The sequence below is a fragment of the Littorina saxatilis genome, linkage group LG9 (assembly GCF_037325665.1).
Source record: "Littorina saxatilis isolate snail1 linkage group LG9, US_GU_Lsax_2.0, whole genome shotgun sequence".
Classification (NCBI taxonomy): domain Eukaryota; kingdom Metazoa; phylum Mollusca; class Gastropoda; order Littorinimorpha; family Littorinidae; genus Littorina; species Littorina saxatilis.
Genome location: NC_090253.1, coordinates 19,219,207 through 19,240,800, shown reverse-complemented (window position 1 = coordinate 19,240,800; position 21,594 = coordinate 19,219,207). Strand labels below are relative to the sequence as shown.

The 21,594-nt window shown below is 44.1% G+C and overlaps 1 protein-coding gene across 3 annotated transcripts in view; it reads left to right on the top strand.

Annotated features, from left to right (window-relative positions):
* The window catches only part of LOC138975527 (uncharacterized), a 76,539-nt gene that overhangs the window by 20,337 nt on the left and 34,608 nt on the right, over nt 1–21,594 (top strand). For all 3 annotated transcript variants that reach the window (XM_070348233.1, XM_070348234.1, XM_070348235.1), the window contains 16 exons: nt 335–516; nt 1,456–1,601; nt 2,174–2,506; nt 4,106–4,248; nt 4,762–4,832; nt 5,663–5,802; nt 6,309–6,478; nt 7,261–7,432; nt 7,710–7,851; nt 9,773–9,969; nt 10,541–10,770; nt 18,361–18,788; nt 19,156–19,377; nt 19,727–19,918; nt 20,445–20,596; nt 21,093–21,267. In XM_070348233.1, the coding sequence (XP_070204334.1) occupies nt 335–516; nt 1,456–1,601; nt 2,174–2,506; nt 4,106–4,248; nt 4,762–4,832; nt 5,663–5,802; nt 6,309–6,478; nt 7,261–7,432; nt 7,710–7,851; nt 9,773–9,969; nt 10,541–10,770; nt 18,361–18,788; nt 19,156–19,377; nt 19,727–19,918; nt 20,445–20,596; nt 21,093–21,267 (3,095 nt within the window). The remainder of the gene's footprint in view (nt 1–334; nt 517–1,455; nt 1,602–2,173; nt 2,507–4,105; nt 4,249–4,761; nt 4,833–5,662; nt 5,803–6,308; nt 6,479–7,260; nt 7,433–7,709; nt 7,852–9,772; nt 9,970–10,540; nt 10,771–18,360; nt 18,789–19,155; nt 19,378–19,726; nt 19,919–20,444; nt 20,597–21,092; nt 21,268–21,594) is intronic.

Genomic DNA, 21,594 nt, shown 5'->3' with positions numbered 1-21,594 from the left:
GGTTAGGTAAAGGAAGACAAAACAGTCTCTATAATCTCGATGTAGGCTATCAGTTTTAAAGTGTCCGAATAGGATAGACAGCAAATTAGTGTGAGTGGTTCGTGTGGTTATTTCTTTTTATCAATACATCAACTTATTGTTTCATCAACTTGCCTTTATCTATAGATTCGTGTACGGCAGCGAGTTTTCTTTTTTTATTCCATTTAAAACTGTGCCCAACCTTTGGTTGTCAGAGTGAACAGAGATTATATGTATCCTGGCAACCATTTACAAAGCTCTGTTTGTTCTGCATCTTTCACATTTGTACTCATATGACGTTTTCTTTTGATTTCAGCGCCAATTACACATACACGTCAGTCGCCAGAGTGAAGAGAGACCTCCTGGATATCTTCAACAAAGTCCTGTTCCAGTTCAAAGTGGCCACACCCAGCTTCGAATGGAACTACAACATTGGGACGAGTCAGATAGGGGGAAACCTAGGTGCCAAGTTCCACAACAGCATCGAAGGAATGTTTCGTAAGTAGACATCACATGTTTCGTTAAAGAACAAGAAGAAATCAACGAGAGGACATGAAATGCTCCGTGATAGAACATGCCGTGTTCCGTGATAGAACATGCCGTGTTCCGTGATAGAACATGCCGTGTTCCGTGATAGAACATGCCGTGTTCCGTGATAGAACATGCCGTGCTCCGTGATAGAACATGCCGTGTTCCGTGATAGAACATGCCGTGTTCCGTGATAGAACTTGCCGTGTTCCGTGATAGAACATGCCGTGTTCCGTGATAGAACATGCCGTGCTCCGTGATAGAACATGCCGTGTTCCGTGATAGAACATGCCGTGTTCCGTGATAGAACATGCCATGCCGTGTTCCGTGATAGAACATGCCGTGTTCCGTGATAGAACATGCCGTGTTCCGTGATAGAACATGCCGTGTTCCGTGATAGAACATGCCGTGTTCCGTGATAGAACATGCCGTGTTCCGTGATAGAACATGCCGTGTTCCGTGATGGAACATGCCGTGTTCCGTGATAGAACATGCCGTGTTCCGTGATGGAACATGTTGTGTTATGTAAATGAGCACAACACGAACAATAAAGGTACTGAAATGAAGAAACAAGCGAACTCTTTATTCCTGCTATGTAAAAGCTGGACATTTTATAATTATTTGAAAGAGTGCAGACAGTCTACAGCTTGTGAAGCATCATTAATGCATATGATGCAGTCGACGAAAGTAAAAACAAGCACCTGACAGCAGTTCCATACCTTACTTTTTAAGGTTAATAGTACAAACGTTCTTGCTGGAATGAGACAGCTTGTGTTTCGTATCCCAAGTGAGTTGAGATTATCATGAGCATAAATACACTTAAACTAGGTATAACAATTAACTACCATACTCAAAATTCATTCACCGATCAATGCATAAATCAATCAATCAATCTTTCTATCGTTGCAGGAATACTGAGCGGCTATGTGGATGTGGACATCAACGACAAGCTGCACGCCAGTGTCCACGCCCTCAGCTCCAAGATCAAGGCTGAGCTCATCCACGTGGAGGCCTGCTACAGGGGCAGGCTCACCTACAACATGAACATCATCAAGGTACACTGAAATATCTCTCTGTCTCTGTCTCTGTCTACATCTCTGCCTCTATTTCTGTCTCTGTCTCTGTCTCTCTCTCTGTCTCTTTCTCTCAGTATCTGTCTCTGTCTCTCTCTGTCTTTGTCTCTCTTTCGATCTCTCTCTCGGTCTCTCTCTCTGTCTCTCTCTCTGTCTCTCTCTCTCTGTGTCTCTATCTCTCTCTCTCTCACTCTCTCTTTCTCTGTCTCTGTCTCTCTTTCTCTCTCTCTCTCTCTCTCTCTCTATCTCTCTCTCTCTCTCTCTCTCTCTCTCTCTCTCTCTCTCTCCCACTCCCACTCCCACTCTCTCCGTCTCTCTATCTCTCTACCTTCCTCTCTTTCGCCATCTCCCTGTCTCTTTCTCTCTTTGTCTTTCTGCTTCTCCTTCTGTCTGTCTCTCTGTCTCTGTCTCTCTCTCGTTCTCTTTCTCTCTCTCAATCTCTCATCGTGAACATTTCAAAGAAGACCATGAGGACAAACCGACCTAACCGAAGATTTTGTTCTGCCCTCAAATAACCCACCTCAGTTGCTATTCCCCTGTCATTTCTTTCACAGGAGTTCACAGTGGACCTGTACCAGGACATCAACAGCGTCTTCGACCACATCATCCTTCGCGTCATGGAGCCCATAGAGCAGCTGGCCAGCAAGATGTCATCAGAGTTCAAGGACGGCAGCACGCAGAAGCCCAAGAGCGCCATCCAGGACCTTGCGGACGCCGTCAAGGAGATGCCCCAGCAGGCGGAGAAGGCCAAGACGGCTGCCAAGGACCTCAGCGAGGCCGCGGATCGTCTGGGCATCTTGCCTTCCGTGCAGAAGATGCAGGACCTGGTGTCCAGGGCTAAGGTGTTCCTTGAGGACGTGCACAGCGAGGCTGTTGAGCTGTTCTCGGTAGGTTTCGGAATGGCGTGAGAAAAATGGGGGGGGGGGAGGTGAGGGTGGAGAGGTGGGATGCAGGCATTCCGAAATGTCTACAACAAATGAATGGATAAAGCAGAAAACATAACATAAGAAACAACAAGAAAGCACTAAATATCACCCCCATCATAACCCCTCCCCCGCCCCCCGCCCCCCTACCCCCCAAAAAAATAGAAAAAGAAAAAAAGAAGTTATATTTGATGGAGTGTTTAAAGGCACAGTGGTTCCAGCGATAGCTACTCTGGGCACTATCACAGATCTGTGCAGGCTTTACATGGAGTAAGACCATCTCTCCACTTGGACACATACAAGAATCTTTGTTTTTAATTTTTTGTTTTAGATATATTCATTTCGCCGGAAACCGCAATACGGTGGCCTGGTGGTAAGGCGTCCGCCCAGTGAGCGGGAGGTCGTGGGTTCGAACCCCGGCCGGGTCATACCTAAGACTTTAAAATTGGCAATCTAGTGGCTGCTCCGCCTGGCGTCTGGCATTATGGGGTTAGTGCTAGGACTGGTTGGTCCGGTGTCAGAATAATGTGACTGGGTGAGACATGAAGCCTGTGCTGCGACTTCTGTCTTGTGTGTGGCGCACGTTAAATGTCAAAGCAGCACCGCCCTGATATCACCCTTCGTGGTGGATTGAGCGCAAACAAACAAACAAAAAACAATTTCGCCGGAATAAGCTTCTTCAGGGCCGGACTACCGGGGGGGTTATGGGGGTTGCGCAACCCCTCCCCCCCCCCCCCCCCTAGCCTAAACATGTACCTTACTTATTTAATGATTTTTTTATTATTGCTTATTTTATGCCGTTTCATGCAAGGAGCGACCATTTTCCTATCTCAGAATATGACCTACCCGTCAGCTTCAGGGGGCTTCGCCCCCTGACCCCCACAACGAGGGGAGGGTTGGTGGGTTCTAGGGTTTCCGGACCCCCCCCCCCCCCCCCAGCAAAAAAATAAAAATATTGAATGAGGTATGCATTTCTTTATTTTACATTGAGTTTCAATTTTTGGGGTATTAATCAGTGACAAAATCTGCTGCCTGAAACTGGTAATGATCATCCTCAGAATGCACCAGATTGCACCATTTTGCATCCTTTTTTTCAAAATTTTCCGGGGGGGCATGCCCCCGGACCCCCCTAGCAAGCTAGGCGCTTCGCGCCGTCGGCTCGGCGCTTCGCGCCGTCGGCTCGGCGCTTCGCGCCTTCACACCCATATCTTCACAATATACTTTTGACAAAAACCAGTCATAAAATGAACTGATCCGCCCCTGCCGCCAGGGGGGACATCCCCCTGGGCTACCACTGGCAACCCCCCCCCCCCCCTCCTCTTCGCCTAGTCCGGCCCTGTTCTTTGTATTTTGAAACTGTTTGCATTACTTTCTTTTTTGTTTCTTTGTTTGTGTTTATTCATGTACCTCCATGGGGTTTCCTGAAATACATTCTTTGCCTTGCATCCACCGGAATAAGCTTACTAGTATTTCAAAACTGGTTGCTTTTCTTTCCTGTTATGTATTTTCTGTTTTGAATTCTCTGCCTCAACTTGCCGTAACTCCACAATGTGTTGTCCCCAGAACGTTGACGATGAAACCCTGGTTGCCTTGCCGTTCGCCGAGAAGGAGATTAAAGGTGCTATTAACGGCGTACTGGGTGTTCTCAACAAGGTCAAGGACTATCCTAACCAGGCCTTCGCCGTCATTGAAACGTCTAAGATGAAGTATGTTGCTGTAAGGTTTTTGGGTACAACACTTTTTTTGGAAATTATTTCTTTGTTTCTTTTAGTTTAGGTACTTTGATACTTTAAAGACATGAAACTCGCACATGAACACAATAATGGACATAGGTTGCGGCGGTGTGTGTGTGTGTGTGTGTAAGTCTGTCTGCATGTCTGTCCGTTATAATTGCTCTGTCTGTGTGTGTGTTTGTGCAGTTTGCGTCCTTGGAATGCGGCGGGTCGTGTGTTGGTCAAAAGAAAATATGAAAGAAAAAGTTGTCAGAGAGGAGAATGCTATTTTGCACACTGCTTAGCGATTCTATCGAACAGTCAGATGACCTGGACGCTTACTGAATACACATTTATGTTCTCTTTTTTTTTTCATTTTGTATGAGTCATTTTGGATGGGTTTTTTTGGTCGTATTTTATATTTGTCAATCAATCTATCATGCAGAGTGTGACGATGCAGAGTGCCAACAAGTTATATTGTCTTTATTTTCTTCTTCATAATCACAGGTACCTGCTCGCAATGATGAGGATCACTGAAGCCGGCAAGCGAGTCAAACAAGCCTTCTCGTTCTTGACTGGTAAGCCTCTCTGTCTCCCCGTCCGAGTGCGAACGTGATTGCAGGCATGCGGCGCGCGTGTGTGTGCGAGTCGACTTTTCTTTTCCTTTGTATTATATTGACATACATACATGTACATTTCAATGTTCTATTATGCATTATGTATTCGTATAGGTAATGTTGTAATTAGTAATACTGTATGATAGCGATTGACAATTGTCCTTTTATTGTCTTTATTTTTATGTCTTAGTTTAGCAGGGACAGATTGTAAGACTAGGCGTGAGCCTAAAATCTCCATCCTTGAGTAATAAAGTTCGTTCGTTCGTTCGTTCGTTCGTCTCGTAAATTCTTCATCCTCTTTCCGCTGTATCACACTTGTAAAAAGACAAATGTACCATTGTTCGTTTTATTGTCATTGCGTTTTCCCCACCACAACTCTCCTTAATTTTGACTGTCCAAATGATATTATGGGCATCCCTTGCTATATCCAGCGAGCAGCTGTAGGTTCTGACTTTACACAATCAGTCCGCCATGCTTGTTTGATTTTCTTTTCATTGTACGTTCATCTCCTGAGAGGAACAGGGAAGGCACATCTTTAATGGAGTGCTAGATGCCAACTTAAGATCGTTTTGTACTCTGACGTAAAGGATGGTTCAGTATGCGTTAAGCATTTATATCGTCCTAAAACTTCAGAAAAAGAAACGTTTATGTTCCGCGCAGAGAAAGCGTCATTCTTCAAAATTGAGAATTTCTGGAAGCTTTAAATCATAAAGAAAGAAAGAAGGAAAGTAAAGCACGCAGACGATATATGTATTTGTCAACGAGCGTTAAACCTAATGTGTCGTTGACAGGTGGCAAGTCTGCATGGAACAACGGTCGTGAAGAACTGAAGAACATCAGAGAACAGATCCTGAACCTTCAGCAGAAGATCAGCGGAGATGTTCAACGCCGAAAGAAACGACAGGCTGCCACTACCTTCAGTCCCTGTGCAGTACGTATCAGTCTCATCTGGTTTTAACAGTTCTAGGAATTATTGAGGGATGAACAGGAAGAGAAGAACAGCAAGCACGAGAAGAACAAGAAAAGGCGTTTTTCTTACTAACAAACACAGACACACTCACGCCGCGCGCCTATGCACGCATATGCGCGCACACGCACGCACGCACACACGCACACACTAACACTCGCGCGCACGCTTGCTTATGCATACATAGAGCGAGAAATTAATTTAGAGAGACAGAGGGTGAGAAAGACAGACAGACATTGACAGAGAGACCGAGATATAGACAGACATACAGGCAGAGAAACAGTGAGACAGAGACAGAAACAAAGAGAGAGACACACACACAGAGAAACAGAAAGATAGACAGGCTGCCACTACAGAGAGATGGAGGCGCAGACGGAGACAGAAACAGAATCATAAACATTTCCAACACCTCCAAGCCATAATCTCAACGGATTTAACTGATTTAAGGCGAACAAATTCTTTTTGATCAGAAAGTGGAGCTTGACGGCGCCCTGGTGACCTTGTATAACAAGACGGGCACCTTTGTGGACGAGGTGGACGTCGTTCTCAACCACTCCCCTGCTGAACTGCAGAAGGCCATGGACCTCATGACCACCCAAGTCCAGACAATGAAAGCTACGTTTGGTGCTTTCAGAGAAGCGTAAGTATCTTTAACAGTGTAGGAGGTGTAGAACCACGATTGCCTTTTGCTCTTATGAGAGTGAGAGTACTGAACCTCTATGTGAACTACAGAAGGCCATGGATGTCATGCGATCGCACAGATCCAGAGTTTAAAGGCTACGTTTGCCTCCTTCAGAAAAGCGCGATTACTATGAACAGAGTAAGAAGTATAGAAGCACAAGTACCATTTTTTCTGATGAGAGTAGTGGTGATTCTATGTAATGCTACTCTTACACTCTGCTGAATTGCCCTTGCGAATAGAATTCGCCAAGAATTGGTAATGATCGGGACATGGCCGCAAGACATTCGTAAATGTTCATAACCATTCGCCACCATTCGTCACCATTCGTCTATTGTTGCGAACAACATTCGTAATAAATTCGCAAGAAATTCGTATATGGATTTGTATGCATTCGCAATGATCGGTACAAATTCGCAAGCACTCGCAACCATTCGTGAGACATTCGCAAGGATTCGTAAGGAATCGAATTTTCAATATTTGTCCTGTCTATTCGTCTCTTTTTTTGCCGAATACAACATGTTCATATTCGCAAGGATATTCGGCACAGTATAAGACAGGCATTAGACACACACGATGATTTCTTGGGGCGATACATTTACATTTTACATCTTTACTTTCTGAACCAGTAAACTATGCATACAAACAAATATTCAACTTTTTTCCAGGATTAACATCGTGAAGTCACAGATAGAGGTTAGGATTGGCATGTTGGAACTTAGACCCAGTGGTTTTTTTTACAGAATTGACATCGTGAAGTCACGGATCCAGGCGCTGTTTGGGACGAGATTTCACCAGTCGTTCCCCAGCATCAGACGTGACTGTGACGAGACGTGTGGCTGTGGTCACTACCCCACTGACTGTAACCGCTACGGTCATCCTGGTGTGGACCTCGTGTGGAACGAAGGCTGGAAGGTATTGATCAGCGGTTATGATGGAATTGTTGTGCTTGTCTGGAACCAAGGGTGAAAGATAATGTTCAGTAGTTATGATAATTCAATGCAGTGAGATGATACACTGTAATACTGATTGGAGAGATGGTGTTTGATAAATGAAACATCAATGATGATGATGATGATGATGATGATGATGATGATGATGATGATGATGATGATGATGACGACGACGACGACGATGATGATGATGATGATGATGATGATGATGATGATGATGATGATGATGATGATGATAGGTCCCAAGTCCAGTGACAGGTATGGTGTACGTGGAAGCTACAAACACCACACTGAGAATCAAGCCACACACCGACGACTTGAAGGACTATGAGATTTTCATTTCCAACATCGAACTGCATGGAAACTACTCCGGCAAAAAGGGTAAGCTCTACATGTTTTTATTCTGTTTATTGCTGGGAAATGTCTATTTAATTGCAGCCGATGCACTAATAGTTTGTGGAGGAGTGGTAACGCACTTGCGCTCGGAAGCGAGAGGTTGCGAGTTCGACCCTGGGTCAGGGCGTTAGCAATTTTCTCCCCCCTTTCCTAACCTAGGTGGTGGGTTCAAGTGCTAGTCTTTCGGATGAGACGAAAAACCGAGGTCCCTTCGTGTACACTACATTGGGGTGTGCACGTTAAAGATCCCACGATTGACAAAAGGGTCTTTCCTGGCAAAATTGTATAGGCATAGATAAAAAAAAATGTCCACCAAAATACCCGTGTGACTTGGAATAATAGGCCGTGAAAAGTAGGATATGCGCCGAAATGGCTGCGATCTGCTGGCCGATGTGAATGCGTGATGTATTGTGTAAAACAATTCCATCTCACACGGCATAAATAAATCCCTGCGCCTTGAATATGTGCGCGATATAAATTGCATAAAATTAAAATAAAAAAAAGAAATCCCTGCGCTTAGAACTGTACCCACGAAATACGCGCGATATAAGCCTCAGATTGATTGATTGATTGATTGATTGATTGATTGATTGATTGATTGATTGATTGATTGATTGATTGATTGATTGATTGATCCCTCCACTTGAACACGTACCAACATTCAACAGGCTAGAAGCTTTCTGTGCGATCGGGATTATGTTTTGATGAATGGATTTCGTAAAAGCCGCTTGTGTCAATCGACAAAATTGACTCTACCAACAAATCCAACTCTTCACTGGCACAGCCAACCCCCGCGGGTTAGGGGGAAGAATTTACCCGATGCTCCCCAGCATGTCGTAAGAGGCGACTAACGGATTCTGTTTCTCTTTTTACCCTTGTTAAGTGTTTCTTGTATAGAATCTAGTCAATGTTTGTACAGATTTTAGTCAAGCAGTATGTAAGAAATGTTAAGTCCTTGCATTCTCCCAGTAAGGTCATATATTGTACTACGTTGCAAGCCCCTGGAGTAAATTTTTGATTAGTGCTTTTGTGAACAAGAAATAATTGACAAGTGGCTCTATCCCATCTCCCCCCTTTCCCCGTCGCGATATAACTTTCGTGGTTGAAAACGACGTTAAACACCAAATAAAGTAAATAAAGAACTGGCACAGCCAGGCTGTTGGTTTTTGGCATGTGTCCAACTGGAGATATGGTCTTATCCCAAGTACAGGGCCCTGCCTGATTTGATATGTTGGTTTTTGGCATGTGTCCAACTAGAGATATGGTCTTATCCCAAGTACAGGGCCCTGCCTGATTTGATATGTTGGTTTTTGGCATGTGTCCAACTGGAGATATGGTCTTATCCCAAGTACAGGGCCCTGCCTGATTTGATATGTTGGTTTTTGGCATGTGTCCAACTGGAGATATGGTCTTATCCCAAGTAAAGGGCCCTGCCTGATTTGATATGTTGGTTTAGGGTAACATGACCCCAAAAAATAGGGTCGGTAGGTCGGCTTTTTATATTTTTTTATTTTTTTTTAAGTCTCGGTATGGTTCGCAGAATGTGCCAGAGTTTGTTTTTTGTGTGGATTTTTTTGAGAAATGAAAAAAAAATAAGATCGGCGGGAAAAAATAGGATCTGTCGGGTTACCCTAAACTACATATATGTTTGTTTGGCCTTACTGTTCTTTACACTTCAAGGTGCCCGGGTGCCCGGAGAACCCATGGCTTTCAGTCATGCCTTGAGGGCATATATCCATTTGAAATTATATCAAGTTTTGTTGACCTTTTTGCAAGAAGATAGTGTCTGTCTGTGGAAAGGTTTTAACTGTTTATCTCGTAATCTGCCACACTAAAAAAACAAATCGTTGCTTCAGCAATGCTGTGACCTGCACTGCATCTTTCATGTTTCACTTTATCATTGCAGAGTTTGCAGTGGCAGCAGGTCAAGTACTGGGCTTCTCCCTGGGCAATAACGGGTGCAACAAAGGTCACATCCACGTAGCCATGAGAAGGACGTCCAACAAAACTGGACTTTGCCATTACGTCAGCCCCACCACATTCCTGGAGAACAGCCAGCCCAAGATACGCTGGCAGCAAGAGTGCAATGAGTTTACTTTCAGGGTGAGTTTGTTCAATGATAGACAGAGTTCAGATGACTGTTCAATGCGTGTGTTGTTCTTGATGATGCTAGCTATGATCAATAAATGATTCTGTTACGTTCTGATTGGTCTCTAAAGACGGTCCTGAATGCGTGTGTTGTTCTTGATGATGCTAGCTATGAAGCTGTATTTCTCAACACAACATATTATATATGTGACAGGGGAGGCTACCGCTCCTTTCACAGCAGACTCTGCACCCGAGTTGTTGGCCTTTAAGTCAACACCGGTGGATTGTAGAATTCTGTTTGTGATGGGGTCTGGTGGTTTCCGATTGTCTGTATGTTCATGGAAACCTTCGGGTTTGCATAACAGTTTTTATAGGGCTAAGAAATTAGCCCTAACATTTTCAATCCTGTTTGATTGCACTTCGCCTCCCGAGGTGATCGTAGTGTTACGGCACACGGTTACATATACAACAGACAAATGATAATTATGCAAAGATGAAAACCTAATTTTGGTTAAGTTAAAAAGTTTGGTTGTGTCAATATGTATTTAGCTCAAATGTTAATCGCTGAACTCTTTTGTTCGTGCAGCATATCTTTCAAACAGTGGATTTCGCCGACTTGACGAAAGGTTTCAAAGACTATCTGAAGGAGCTGAAACGTTACGCCTTGGACTCGCTGAAAGACTACGCCAAGGAGAAGCTGGTGGAGCTTATTCCTGATGACTCTTTCTTGAGACCTCTCCGAGACATCGGCATGAACCTCGTCGACAATGGAACTCTGAACTTCGACCCTCTTGAGGAGGTCTTCACAAATGGACAGTAAGTTAATCGTGCCCCCCCCCCCCCCCCTCTCCTCACCCCCCCCTCCCCCCTTTCCCAGAACTCTCTATTTCTCCCTCTCTTTTTCTCTGAACATGTCTATATTTGTGTGCAGAGCAGGGGAGGCAAAGTGTCATGGAGGTTTTGTTGTTGTTGTATTCACACTGTTTAATCTTTATTTATTGAAGCACACATATCGTCTGCGTATCTCGTATCTGCTGTTCAGTGAATCTAGTGTTGACACCCTTCATGGCACTGAAACATCCCAAGAAACACAACGCGTGGGCAAGATAACCATTTTCTCAGACTTCGTTTATGAATCCTCACAGTTGGAAAGCACAACCCGTCCAGTGAAAAGAGTGTTGCTCGTTATCTCAGATCTATTAGTTTAAACAGTTATTGTTCAAGAATTTCAAATGACAAAACCGCATACATGTAATTAAAGCAAAGGAGCACAACACGCAATGCGTCTGAGCGTGCTCTAAAAGCAGTCTCGAGTAGGATCTAAGATCTATGTATTGGCATGTTAAGAAATTAACTCTTACAAAAAGTCCAACTTTTAGATCAAAATTAAGAAATTAGTTCATTAAAAAAATGTCGACTCTTAATAATAATAATTGTCAGTAAGTACTGGTGTCACATGACTGATGTGAACCAGTTGATTGGCTAATGGCGATGCGCTTAAATCTGTTAGCGGACTCTTGGAGTGCGCTAACGTTTCCACAGAGCGTATTCTTACGCCCTTTGCCAAAGCGAGACTGTGCTCTCATCCTCAGAATTAATTAATGACATGTAGCTTATATTATCCACAATACCAAATGACCATAAATTCCCTGCTTCTCAATTAAAGCAGAAGTGGGTTTTTTCTGACAGATTGCATGTGCCTGTGCCACAGTGCCACTGATCTAAAAATAGAAGCCGCTGTATTTCATCTCATTTTTGCTGACTAGCATAGATTCTTCTCATATGCCGTGTTAGTGGCATGTAGCTTATTATCCACATTACCAAATGATGAGTTAGTATACAATTCCCAGCGGCAAACAGAAAACAAAAGTGTTATTCCGATAACGTACCAGCTAACTGAGCTAGACCAGCATTTGGAAGACTGACTCGATCGACTCTGTCATACGAGACTACACTGAAATACGACTGCATCAGTTCAGTAAATGAATGGTTTCCGAATTATTATTTCAAGGCAAGAACAATCGTAATCGAAAACGTGTAGGGTTCAGAACGTTCTTACCACATATAAGACTTATTACCAGCCTGCCTCATGCGTGCAGATTCAGTGCAGACTGCAGTGGTTCGATTGCCCTAGCCTAGCAGACGACATAAACCCCGCTCAGCAAATTAACATGTTGGGCAAATGTGAACGAAAAAACGATGGGGATATAATACGTGTATGGTTCAGAGCATTCTTACCGTTCATATTTAGTATCAGACTCCCCGATGAGTGAAGATACAACACGAGAAATATGCCACATTTATTTTGAAAATGTGCTAACTGTCGAGTCCTACGGGGGGGTAGTCAATTCAAGGGGAGTCACTCCGCACAGTCCATCCGTCGAAGCTCGACTGGAGGTTTCGAATCGCAAATAACGAAGAGCACAGTCCTTTCTCCGAGTTCAAATGAGGTCTCTCTGAAAGATCATCACTGTTCAACTTAACGCTACACTGGAATTTACCAACAGAAATTAAAATGCGTGTGACGAAAGCACGACACACTTGAGACACCCTACACAAAAGTAGATCTTAGACGACCTGACCACACAGTTATGCCTATTCAAATGCGCGTTGCAAAATGTGCGTTTGGAATCTTCTTTTTTCTATGACGGTACTGACAATATCGTTATTGAAACAATCCCAGTGCACTAAGGGATTTATAGAGCAAATCTCGAAAATAATTATTGAACTCAGCGCTATGCGCTTCGTTCAATAATGAATTTTCTCGATTTGCTCTATAAATCCCTTAGTGCACTGGGATGTCTCAATAACTTAAATAATAATAATAGACATTTATATAGCGCTTCAATTTACAAGTTCAATCAAAAACACAACACGATATATACAACTAATACAATTTGTCTCAGATGAAAAGGAAAATACTCATCAAAGAGCACATATACATGCTTGCATAAAATACAAAGAATCACAATGAAAGCAATAATGCAGGCTGTTGATTACATTTAGTCAAGTTTTGACTAAATGTTTTAACATAGAGGGGGAATCGAGACGAGGGTCGTTGTGTGTGTGTGTGTGTGTGTGTGTGTGTGTGTGTGTGTGTGTGTGTGTGTGTGTGTGTGTGTGTGTGTGTGTGTGTGTGTGTGCGTGTGTGTGTGTAGAGCGATTCAGACCAAACTACTGGACCGATCTTTATGAAATTTGACATGAGAGTTCCTGGGAATGATATCCCCGGACGTTTTTTTTTCTTCATTTTTTTGATAAATACTGGGTGGCCGAGTGGTAACGCACTTGCGCTCGGAAGCGAGAGGTTGCGAGTTCGACCCTGGGTCAGGGCGTTAGCAATTTTCTCCCCCCTTTCCTAACCTAGGTGGTGGGTTCAAGTGCTAGTCTTTCGGATGAGACGAAAAACCGAGGTCCCTTCGTGTACACTACATTGGGGTGTGCACGTTAAAGATCCCACGATTGACAAAAGGGTCTTTCCTGGCAAAATTGTATAGGCATAGATAAAAATGTCCACCAAAATACCCGTGTGACTTGGAATAATAGGCTGTGAAAAGTAGGATATGCGCCGAAATGGCTGCGATCTGCTGGCCGATGTGAATGCGTGATGTATTGTGTAAAAAAAATCCATCTCACACGGCATAAATAAATCCCTGCGCCTTGAATATGTGCACGATATAAATTGCATAAAAAAAATCAAAAAAAATCCCTGCGCTTAGAACTGTACCCACGTTAAACTACTCACTAATGCTCCCCCCCCCCCCCCCTAGCTGCAATTGTAGAACACTAGGCAACTGTCCCTGGCTAATACACACACGCATACAGACACCGTCACACGCGCGCGCGCAGACACACACACACACCTACACGCACGCACGCACTGCACACACACACACACACACACACACACACACACACACACACAGACTCGCGCTTCCGTACCAACATACGTAGCCAAAAGGTTTATTTGATTTGGGCCAAGTAACGAGGGCAGTTTACTTCAGAGAAAAATACCATCTGACAATGACCATGAAAGATAACATTGTACAGAGATAAATCCCAAATAGGAAGTAATTAACACTCGTTATTCCGCCCAATTCAAGAAGTGGTAATATTTTGTTAGGATTGTTATGTTGTAATAGTTGAAGGTGTTTTGCGGACTATATGCAATCTATACGAGTCAATCACCTTGGGCGGCAGCTGATCTAAGTAACCTAAGTAAGCAGTGCTTTTCCAGTCCCCCATCACCTTGACGATTTCACCCGGCACGCCACAACTCAACGCCCCCGCGGCGCCGCCCCGCCAGAAACTGTGACTAGAGAAATCCCCTCCAGCAACAGCAGCAGTTACACGCAGTTTCTTATTGAAATCAGATCCTTTGATCGGAAAAAACCTGCGCCTTGGGGCCCATCGGTCCCAAAAACATGAAACATATCAGTCACTGCGGACACTGGGCATAAAGGATGTGAAGGGATTGCAGGAAGCCCTTTTTGTTTCCACGGAGCGTTCTTTACGCTGAATTGTCTTACTCCATTGAAAAGTTATTGACACACTGTCCGTCTCCAAAATCACCACGCGATCTCGTGTAAGCTGCTTATCGGGATCAAGATTCCCGTTGTCCTGGAACAAGTTCGATTTTTTGGAGAACTCCACAAAGAAAAAACACACCAAACACGCCGCCCAAGAACACAATGTCTTGTTTACAATGTTTACATAAACATTATTCGCATCCTTCATCTGGAAAGAAGGAACACAAGGGCTTGGTCAGACATATGATCACACAGGTTCACGTTGGGGGGTCTCCCCCGGTGCCAGAAAGTCAACAGCCGCACTAACTCTTCGCGCCGCCTAGGCTCGTGAAGACGTGAAATAGTGTCAGCCATAATGTTTACACAACCGGCCACATGCACCGCCGCAATGCTACAGTTTACTTTAGCACATTCCCATGCCATTTTCCGAAGTAAGCTGTTGACATACTTATTAGTAGATCTGCCTTTATTGATAATTGATTTTGTCACAGTGCTATCAGTATGCACAATCACTTCTTGTCCGCACCACATCGGTGCCCATCGTGTCACAGCTTGTAACACAGCACATACTTCTTTAAAGTTTATGTGTAAATTGTTCGCTGCCGGCATGTCTTTTTTAAAATAGGTGTACTGCCAGTCGCCCTGCCAAAAGGCACCTGCTGCAATATTACATGCGTCCACATGGACATGCTGTTTTGCATTGTGGAAATAATACACTGTTCCATTAAATACATGCATAAAAGAAAGCCACCATTGCACATCTTTTTGGAATTCGCTAGAAAGCTTTGCTTTGTGCCGCTGCTGCTGAAGGGGTTTTATTGTGTCCAGTATCCGCCGCAGAAAGAATTTTCCTCCTCTGACAGCTTGACAGGCCCAATTAAGAGAACCCGCGATGCTTTGAAGCTGAGTTTTTGTCGCGCGCTTCTTTCCTCGAAATTGCAGTAGTCGCCGCCGCAGTTGCTGCAGTTTGTCACTTCCAAGTGACAGAGTGTTGTTTCGCGTGTCGATGTCGACTCCAAGAAATGTGATACGTTGGGTGGGCCCCACCACCTTCTTCCAGCTAATGTTGAAGCCTAGTTCCCTCAATAATCTAATCAAAGAAAATAACATGTCGTTGCACTCCTCTTTTGTTGCTGCTACTAAAAGAAAATCATCTATGTATGCTAACACACCAGGCATGCCTCTCCTGGCCATGCACCTGCGAATTGACTGTGAAAGTCTATGAAAATGTGACGGTCCTACATTGCTACCAAATGGAAGTCGACTGTCAAACAAATAAGTCGGTCTGTTTTTACCTTTGAAATGCCACTTGAGTCCCGTTACACAATAATCATCCGGACTGATGCACACTGAGCGATATGCGGACTGCAAGTCGACTTTAGCACACCAATAATCTGTCTTCGCTAAGGCGCACGCATCAGAGACTGTTTGAAACTTCACTGACTCAGGGATGGAGTAATCGTTCATTGCCCTACCTGTTGGTTTGCTGGCATCATGAATTAGCCTAACGCTACCATCTTCTTTGGGGATCGCGGCTAGTGCGCTTACGACCGTTGGCTTCTTACTTGCCACTATATAATTTCCTTTTGCTATTTGATCTAACAGTTCTTGTTCTACCACGTCGCGATGATCGTACGCTGATTTATGATTGCTTTGTTCTGCTGCTAACACACATGTTTTATGTTTTTCTGTTACCCGAAAACCGTGCTGTATACCGTCTAACAAAAATTCTCTGTCACAATCGCCCTCTAGCACTGAGTGCCACATTTGAGATTTTGCACTAATAGATGCATGATTTCCCAAAAATGCACAGTCATGAGGATCTAATTGAGGGAACGGGCTGGAATAGGTGGGGCCTACCGTTGTGTTGTCAGTTCGCTGCGCTGTATCCTAGGCACTGGTGTTTGCTGTCGCCTGGTGGTCTTTGCCGGGGTGCTCCTTTCCACACGTGTCACACACGTGTTCGAACCTGCAGCGGGACCCGTAGAGGCATGTGCCTTTGTTTGTGTACTGCAGGCACACCTCCTTCCCACTGGGTCCCACAGGTCGTCGAATACCGCCGCTTCCCGTCATGGCCTTGCCGCTTTTGTTGCCAGGAACTTGTTGGGCACGCTCACGGAGAATCACTGTGGACAGGTGGGGGTTGGGGGTTCCCCAAGCAAACCCGCTGGTAGACTGGCGCTTCCTGTACTCGTCATCGTAAAGGAGCACCGACTGCCAGGAAAATCTTGCGCCGAGCTCGCCCACCATCTCTGTATAACAGAGGTAAGCTTCGTGGTCGAAGTCCACGGCGGTGTTCATGAGTTTTGCCATTATTTTAGCATTTGCCACGATCCAGTGGCAGGGGGATACTTTCTCCAACTTTGATTTGTTGGCCAGCTTGAGCGTGACACCTCCCCCGAGTGTCACCTCTTCCTCCACCGCCATAGAAGCCGGTACGAAGTCAACAATTCGTAAATAAGTCTCACCTGGTGAAGCAGACTGTATGGCCATGTTGCCAAGAAGACCCTGGAGCGGTGCCACTTGGTCGGCAGCACGCAACGGCCCTCCCCCGTACTTCTGTTGCAGGTCTGCCACTGCCGCTTTTAATTCCACTATGTGGCCTCGTTTTAACTTAAGGCTTTCCAGGTCCTTTTCTCCTGCATATTTCAAGGCACTGAGGCTTGTGAACTCCTCTTTTTCCAGAACCTCAATTACAGGTTGGGGCAGATTTTTTGCCCAAGAAGAAAAATTGAACTCCATAGTTTGCAGAACTGAAAATCGCTGAACTTGCTTGCTGGCCGCTGCGCTGCTACTAATGACTTCGGTCCTCGCTCTCTCTCGCTCTCTCTCGGACTCCCTTATCTGTTACCATTGTTTCATTCCAGACTGCTCTCCTTCACTCATCACCTCCCCCCTGCCCTCCAACCCTCTTCATTCCCCGCATTCGTTCCCACGGGACTCTGCTATCACTTCCTCCTGCATTACCTCTACTGACACCTCCTCCCCCCCCCCTCCTTTTGCTGCATATCTGTCTCGTTTAAATAGAGTTTATGGTCGCTGACCGCTCCCTCTAAACTCACACGAATACGCGCGATATAAGCCTCATATTGATTGATTGATTGATGACGACATATCCGGCTTTTTGTAAAAGTTGAGGCGGCACTGTCACACCCTCATTTTTCAATCAAATTGATTGAAATTTTTGTAAAGTAATCTTCGACGAAGGCCGGACTTCGGTATTGCATTTCAGCTTGGTGGCTTAAAAATTAATTAATGACTTTGGTCATTAAAAATCTGAAAATTATAATAATTATTTTTTTATATAAAACGATCCAAATTTACGTTCCTCTTATTCTACATTATTTCCTGATTCCAAAAACATATAAATATGTTATATTTGGATTAAAAACAATCTCTGAAAATTAAAAATATAAAAATTATGATCAAAATTAAATTTCCGAAATCGATTTAAAAACAATTTCATCTTATTCCTTGTCGGTTCCTGATTCCAAAAACATATAGATATGATATGTTTGGATTAAAAACACGCTCACAAAGTTAAAACGAAGAGAGGTACAGAAAAGTGTGCTATGCAGCACAGCGAAACCACTACCGCGCTGAACAGGCTCGTCAGTTTTACTCCGATTTGCAGAAGCGGCGGACTACGGTCATTGTAAAAAAAATGCAGTGCGTTCAGTTTCATTCTGTGAGTTCCACAGCTTGACTAAATGTAGTAATTTCGCCTTACGCGACTTGTTTTTATTTTATGTTTGCATTTGTTCAAGCGCAGGAATGGTCTTATTCCCTGTAAAAGCCTAGACTGGTCTGAGATGGTGAACCAAATCATGTACACTGAAAGGACTGAGCCTTTAACTTACCTGCTTTGCCCTTCCAGAAAGTCCGTCAAGGATTTCATGGACAACATCAGCAAGTCCAAGTTCTCCTTCAAGAAGCTTGTGGACCTCGCAGCCAACAAGACCAAAGCCTTCCTCAAACCTAGACTGGACGAAATCGTGGGCGTCATCAAGAACATTACACAGATCCCAAAGACCTTCAAAGGCATCGACAAACTCAGCATCGGCGGCTTGTCCAGATTGTGGAAGAAGATCACCAACAACAGCATCTCCCTGCCCAAACTCGACTTCGATGGTGACTCTCCGCTCAGCATTCTGGGCAACTTGGGGAACGCTCTGATCGGTGAGCTGCAAGGGTTTGTGGACAACACGACTTTCGGAGACCTTGGCAACCTGACTCGACTCCTGGATCGCTTTTCTGGAGGCAGGGAGAGCTTGATCAGCAAGCTGAAGCAGACCATTCGTGAACGTAAGTTTTGGCTTGAACAATTATTTTCTTCAATATCATTAATACATTTGATGTGTGTCATCATGACCGTAAATTCTTCTAGGTGTTAAGTTTGTGTGATTAAAGGTAAGGTTAAGGTTATTTTGCGCTTCATCATCTTCGTCGTCGTCGTCGTCATCGTCATCTTCGTCGTTTTATCAACAGCATCTTCATCCTCATCCTCATAATCATCGTCCTCATCTCTCTCTCTCTCTCTATTTCTCTCTCTCTTTCTCTCTCTCTCTTTCTCTCTCTCCCTCTTTCTCTCTCTCTCTCTCTCTCTCTTTCTCTCTCTCTCTCAACCTCTATGTGTATCACTCTAACCTTATATTATTTCACACACAAACAGGGGCATGTCCTGAGATCGGCAAGTTCCTGAAGAAGCAGGGTTCACCCTGTGTGCCTCACGACGACTGCTGGGGCCTCGCTTGCGTCATAGACGTCCAGAAACAGCACGTGAAGGGCAAGGTCAACGTTGACGTCACAGTCATCAAAACCAACGCCACAACAGGACAGCCCGGAGGAGTGCGCATTACCGTGGACGGCAAAGAATACTCTGCTAATGGTGATGGTATGTGGTGGTTTTTTTCCCTTCAGTACCAAATATTGAAATGAATGCCGGAGTGTTGGTCTTAATTTCTACCTATTCGTTCATTATGGCATGTTGGCTTATAAGTTTTGTGTGAGAACACAAATATGATAAGTTATCAACATGTTCAGGAATGTTTCTGTCGCAGCGACAATATAGCTCAGTTGAAATTAAAACGAATACAGTACAACCCCCCCCCCCCCCCCCCCCCCCCCCCCCCCCCCCCCGATGTATGACTCCCCCACTTTTAACACGTACCTAGCTTTCTCAGACTATATTAGTATGTCCATGAGCAAACAATAGTAGGCCGTATATTTCACTTTCTTTCCAGTTCAAGATCAAGTCATTCCAACGAACATCAAGGTGTTTGATTCGTTTGACGTCAAGCTGCGAGTGACGTCATTCTGGACAGCAGAAACGTTGCGGTTCTCTCTCAAGCTGCAGGCCTGTGGACCCAACATGTGCTGTCTCCCTGACGTCATTCTGGCCAAAAACTTGACTTTCTCCAATTTCGGCATTTCATGTGAGCATATTTCACGAGAAAGGTTCCTTTTACTGTGGGATTGTATTAAAGTCAGTTGTATGGGTAAAATTCAAGAACAGATTCGTTTTGCAAGCAAGCAAACTTTGAAGATAACGTGTGTGAGTTGATACTGAAGCAAAATCGTGGTGAACAGCATTAATGTTGACTTTGAAATTCGATTCATTCGGTTAACTTTATTTCCTTGTTCAGGGGACGTAACTACGTGGCGGGCATTCAATATCTGTCGCATTCTGTTTTTGTCTGTCTGTCTGTCTGTCTCTCTGTCTCTCTGTCTGTCTGTCTGTCTGTCTGTCTGTCTCTGTCTCTCTCTCTCTCTCTCTCTCTCTCTCTCTCTCTCTCTCTCTCTCTCTCTCTCTCTCTCTCTCTCTCTCTCTCTCTCTTGTAAAACATGACAATCCTGAACTTGCTCCTGATATTTTGTTTCGAAGGCCCCGGCCAAATGTAATAAACCTCTGAGTATCTATATACATGTATATATATATGTGTATCTTACTTTTTCTAACAGCTTTGCTGGAGAACATCAACCTGTCGGAGCTGGTGAATGACATCAAACTGCTGCCACTGGACACGTCGCACAAAGTGACCACAGACCTGGACGTTGAAAGCCCCGAACTGACCAACACAATTCTGGGCCTGGAGGACCTCATCAGAGAGGAGGTTGGCTAATATGTTTAGGCCTGGACAATGTCTGTTAATTATGATCTGACTGTCCTGTTCTGTTTTAGTCGACCCTACCACACTGTCTTTCTTTGTTGGTGGTCTTTTTGTTTTAGTGTTGTTGTTGTTTTTAATAAATATTAAATTGTAAAAAAACATCGCTCTTTCTACATTTCATTGAATTTGCTTCTCTATAGTCTCCCTATTTTTTTTATCGTTTTGTCTGTTTGTCTGTTTGTCTGTCTGTCTTTCAGTCTTGTATTTAGCTAGCTGATGCAGTATAGTTCTGTCTATAGCTACCTATCCATCTGTTCTATGTATCTTTCTTTCTTTCTTTCTTTCTTTTCTTTCTTTCTTGCTTTTTTTCTTTCTTTTTTAAATTTTTTATTTGTCTTTCTCCGTCAAATTGAATTCCTATAGAAGACGCCACAGGATGACTTCTCTCCATGCCAAACCTGTATCTGCCAAAGTTGCAATAATTATGGCATTTTTTCAGCTTGGAGATTACCTCCCCGAAGACACTGACTTCAAGTTCTATACAGAGTTTCAAAATCCCGAAGACTACGCAGACAAAGGCTCTTACCCAGTGGCGGGCCAGCGAACAGAGATCTACTTACAGTTCTTCGAATACTCCTTACCCATTCCTTTGGGCATTGCTACACTTAGGCTCAGTGAGTTCTCGTAATAACAATCGTGTCCTTTTTTATGTTGTTGTTTTTTTTTACCTCAGTTGTATGCAGGTTGCTTCAACTCTTCTTTTTTGCCTCTATCTCTCTTTCTTTTCTTTTTGTTGTTGTTGGGGGGGGGGGGGGGGGGGCAGGGAGCATCCTTCTTCATTGGTCTCTTTTTTTCTCAATGAAATTTAAACTTTAACACCTTTCAGTCTAACTGTCTCAATCTTAATTCCACATCAAAAATACAACAAATATTCAAACTATACATGTCCCAATATAGGCCAACTAATCAAAGAGGACGTTAAACTGGGATAGTTAGTCAGT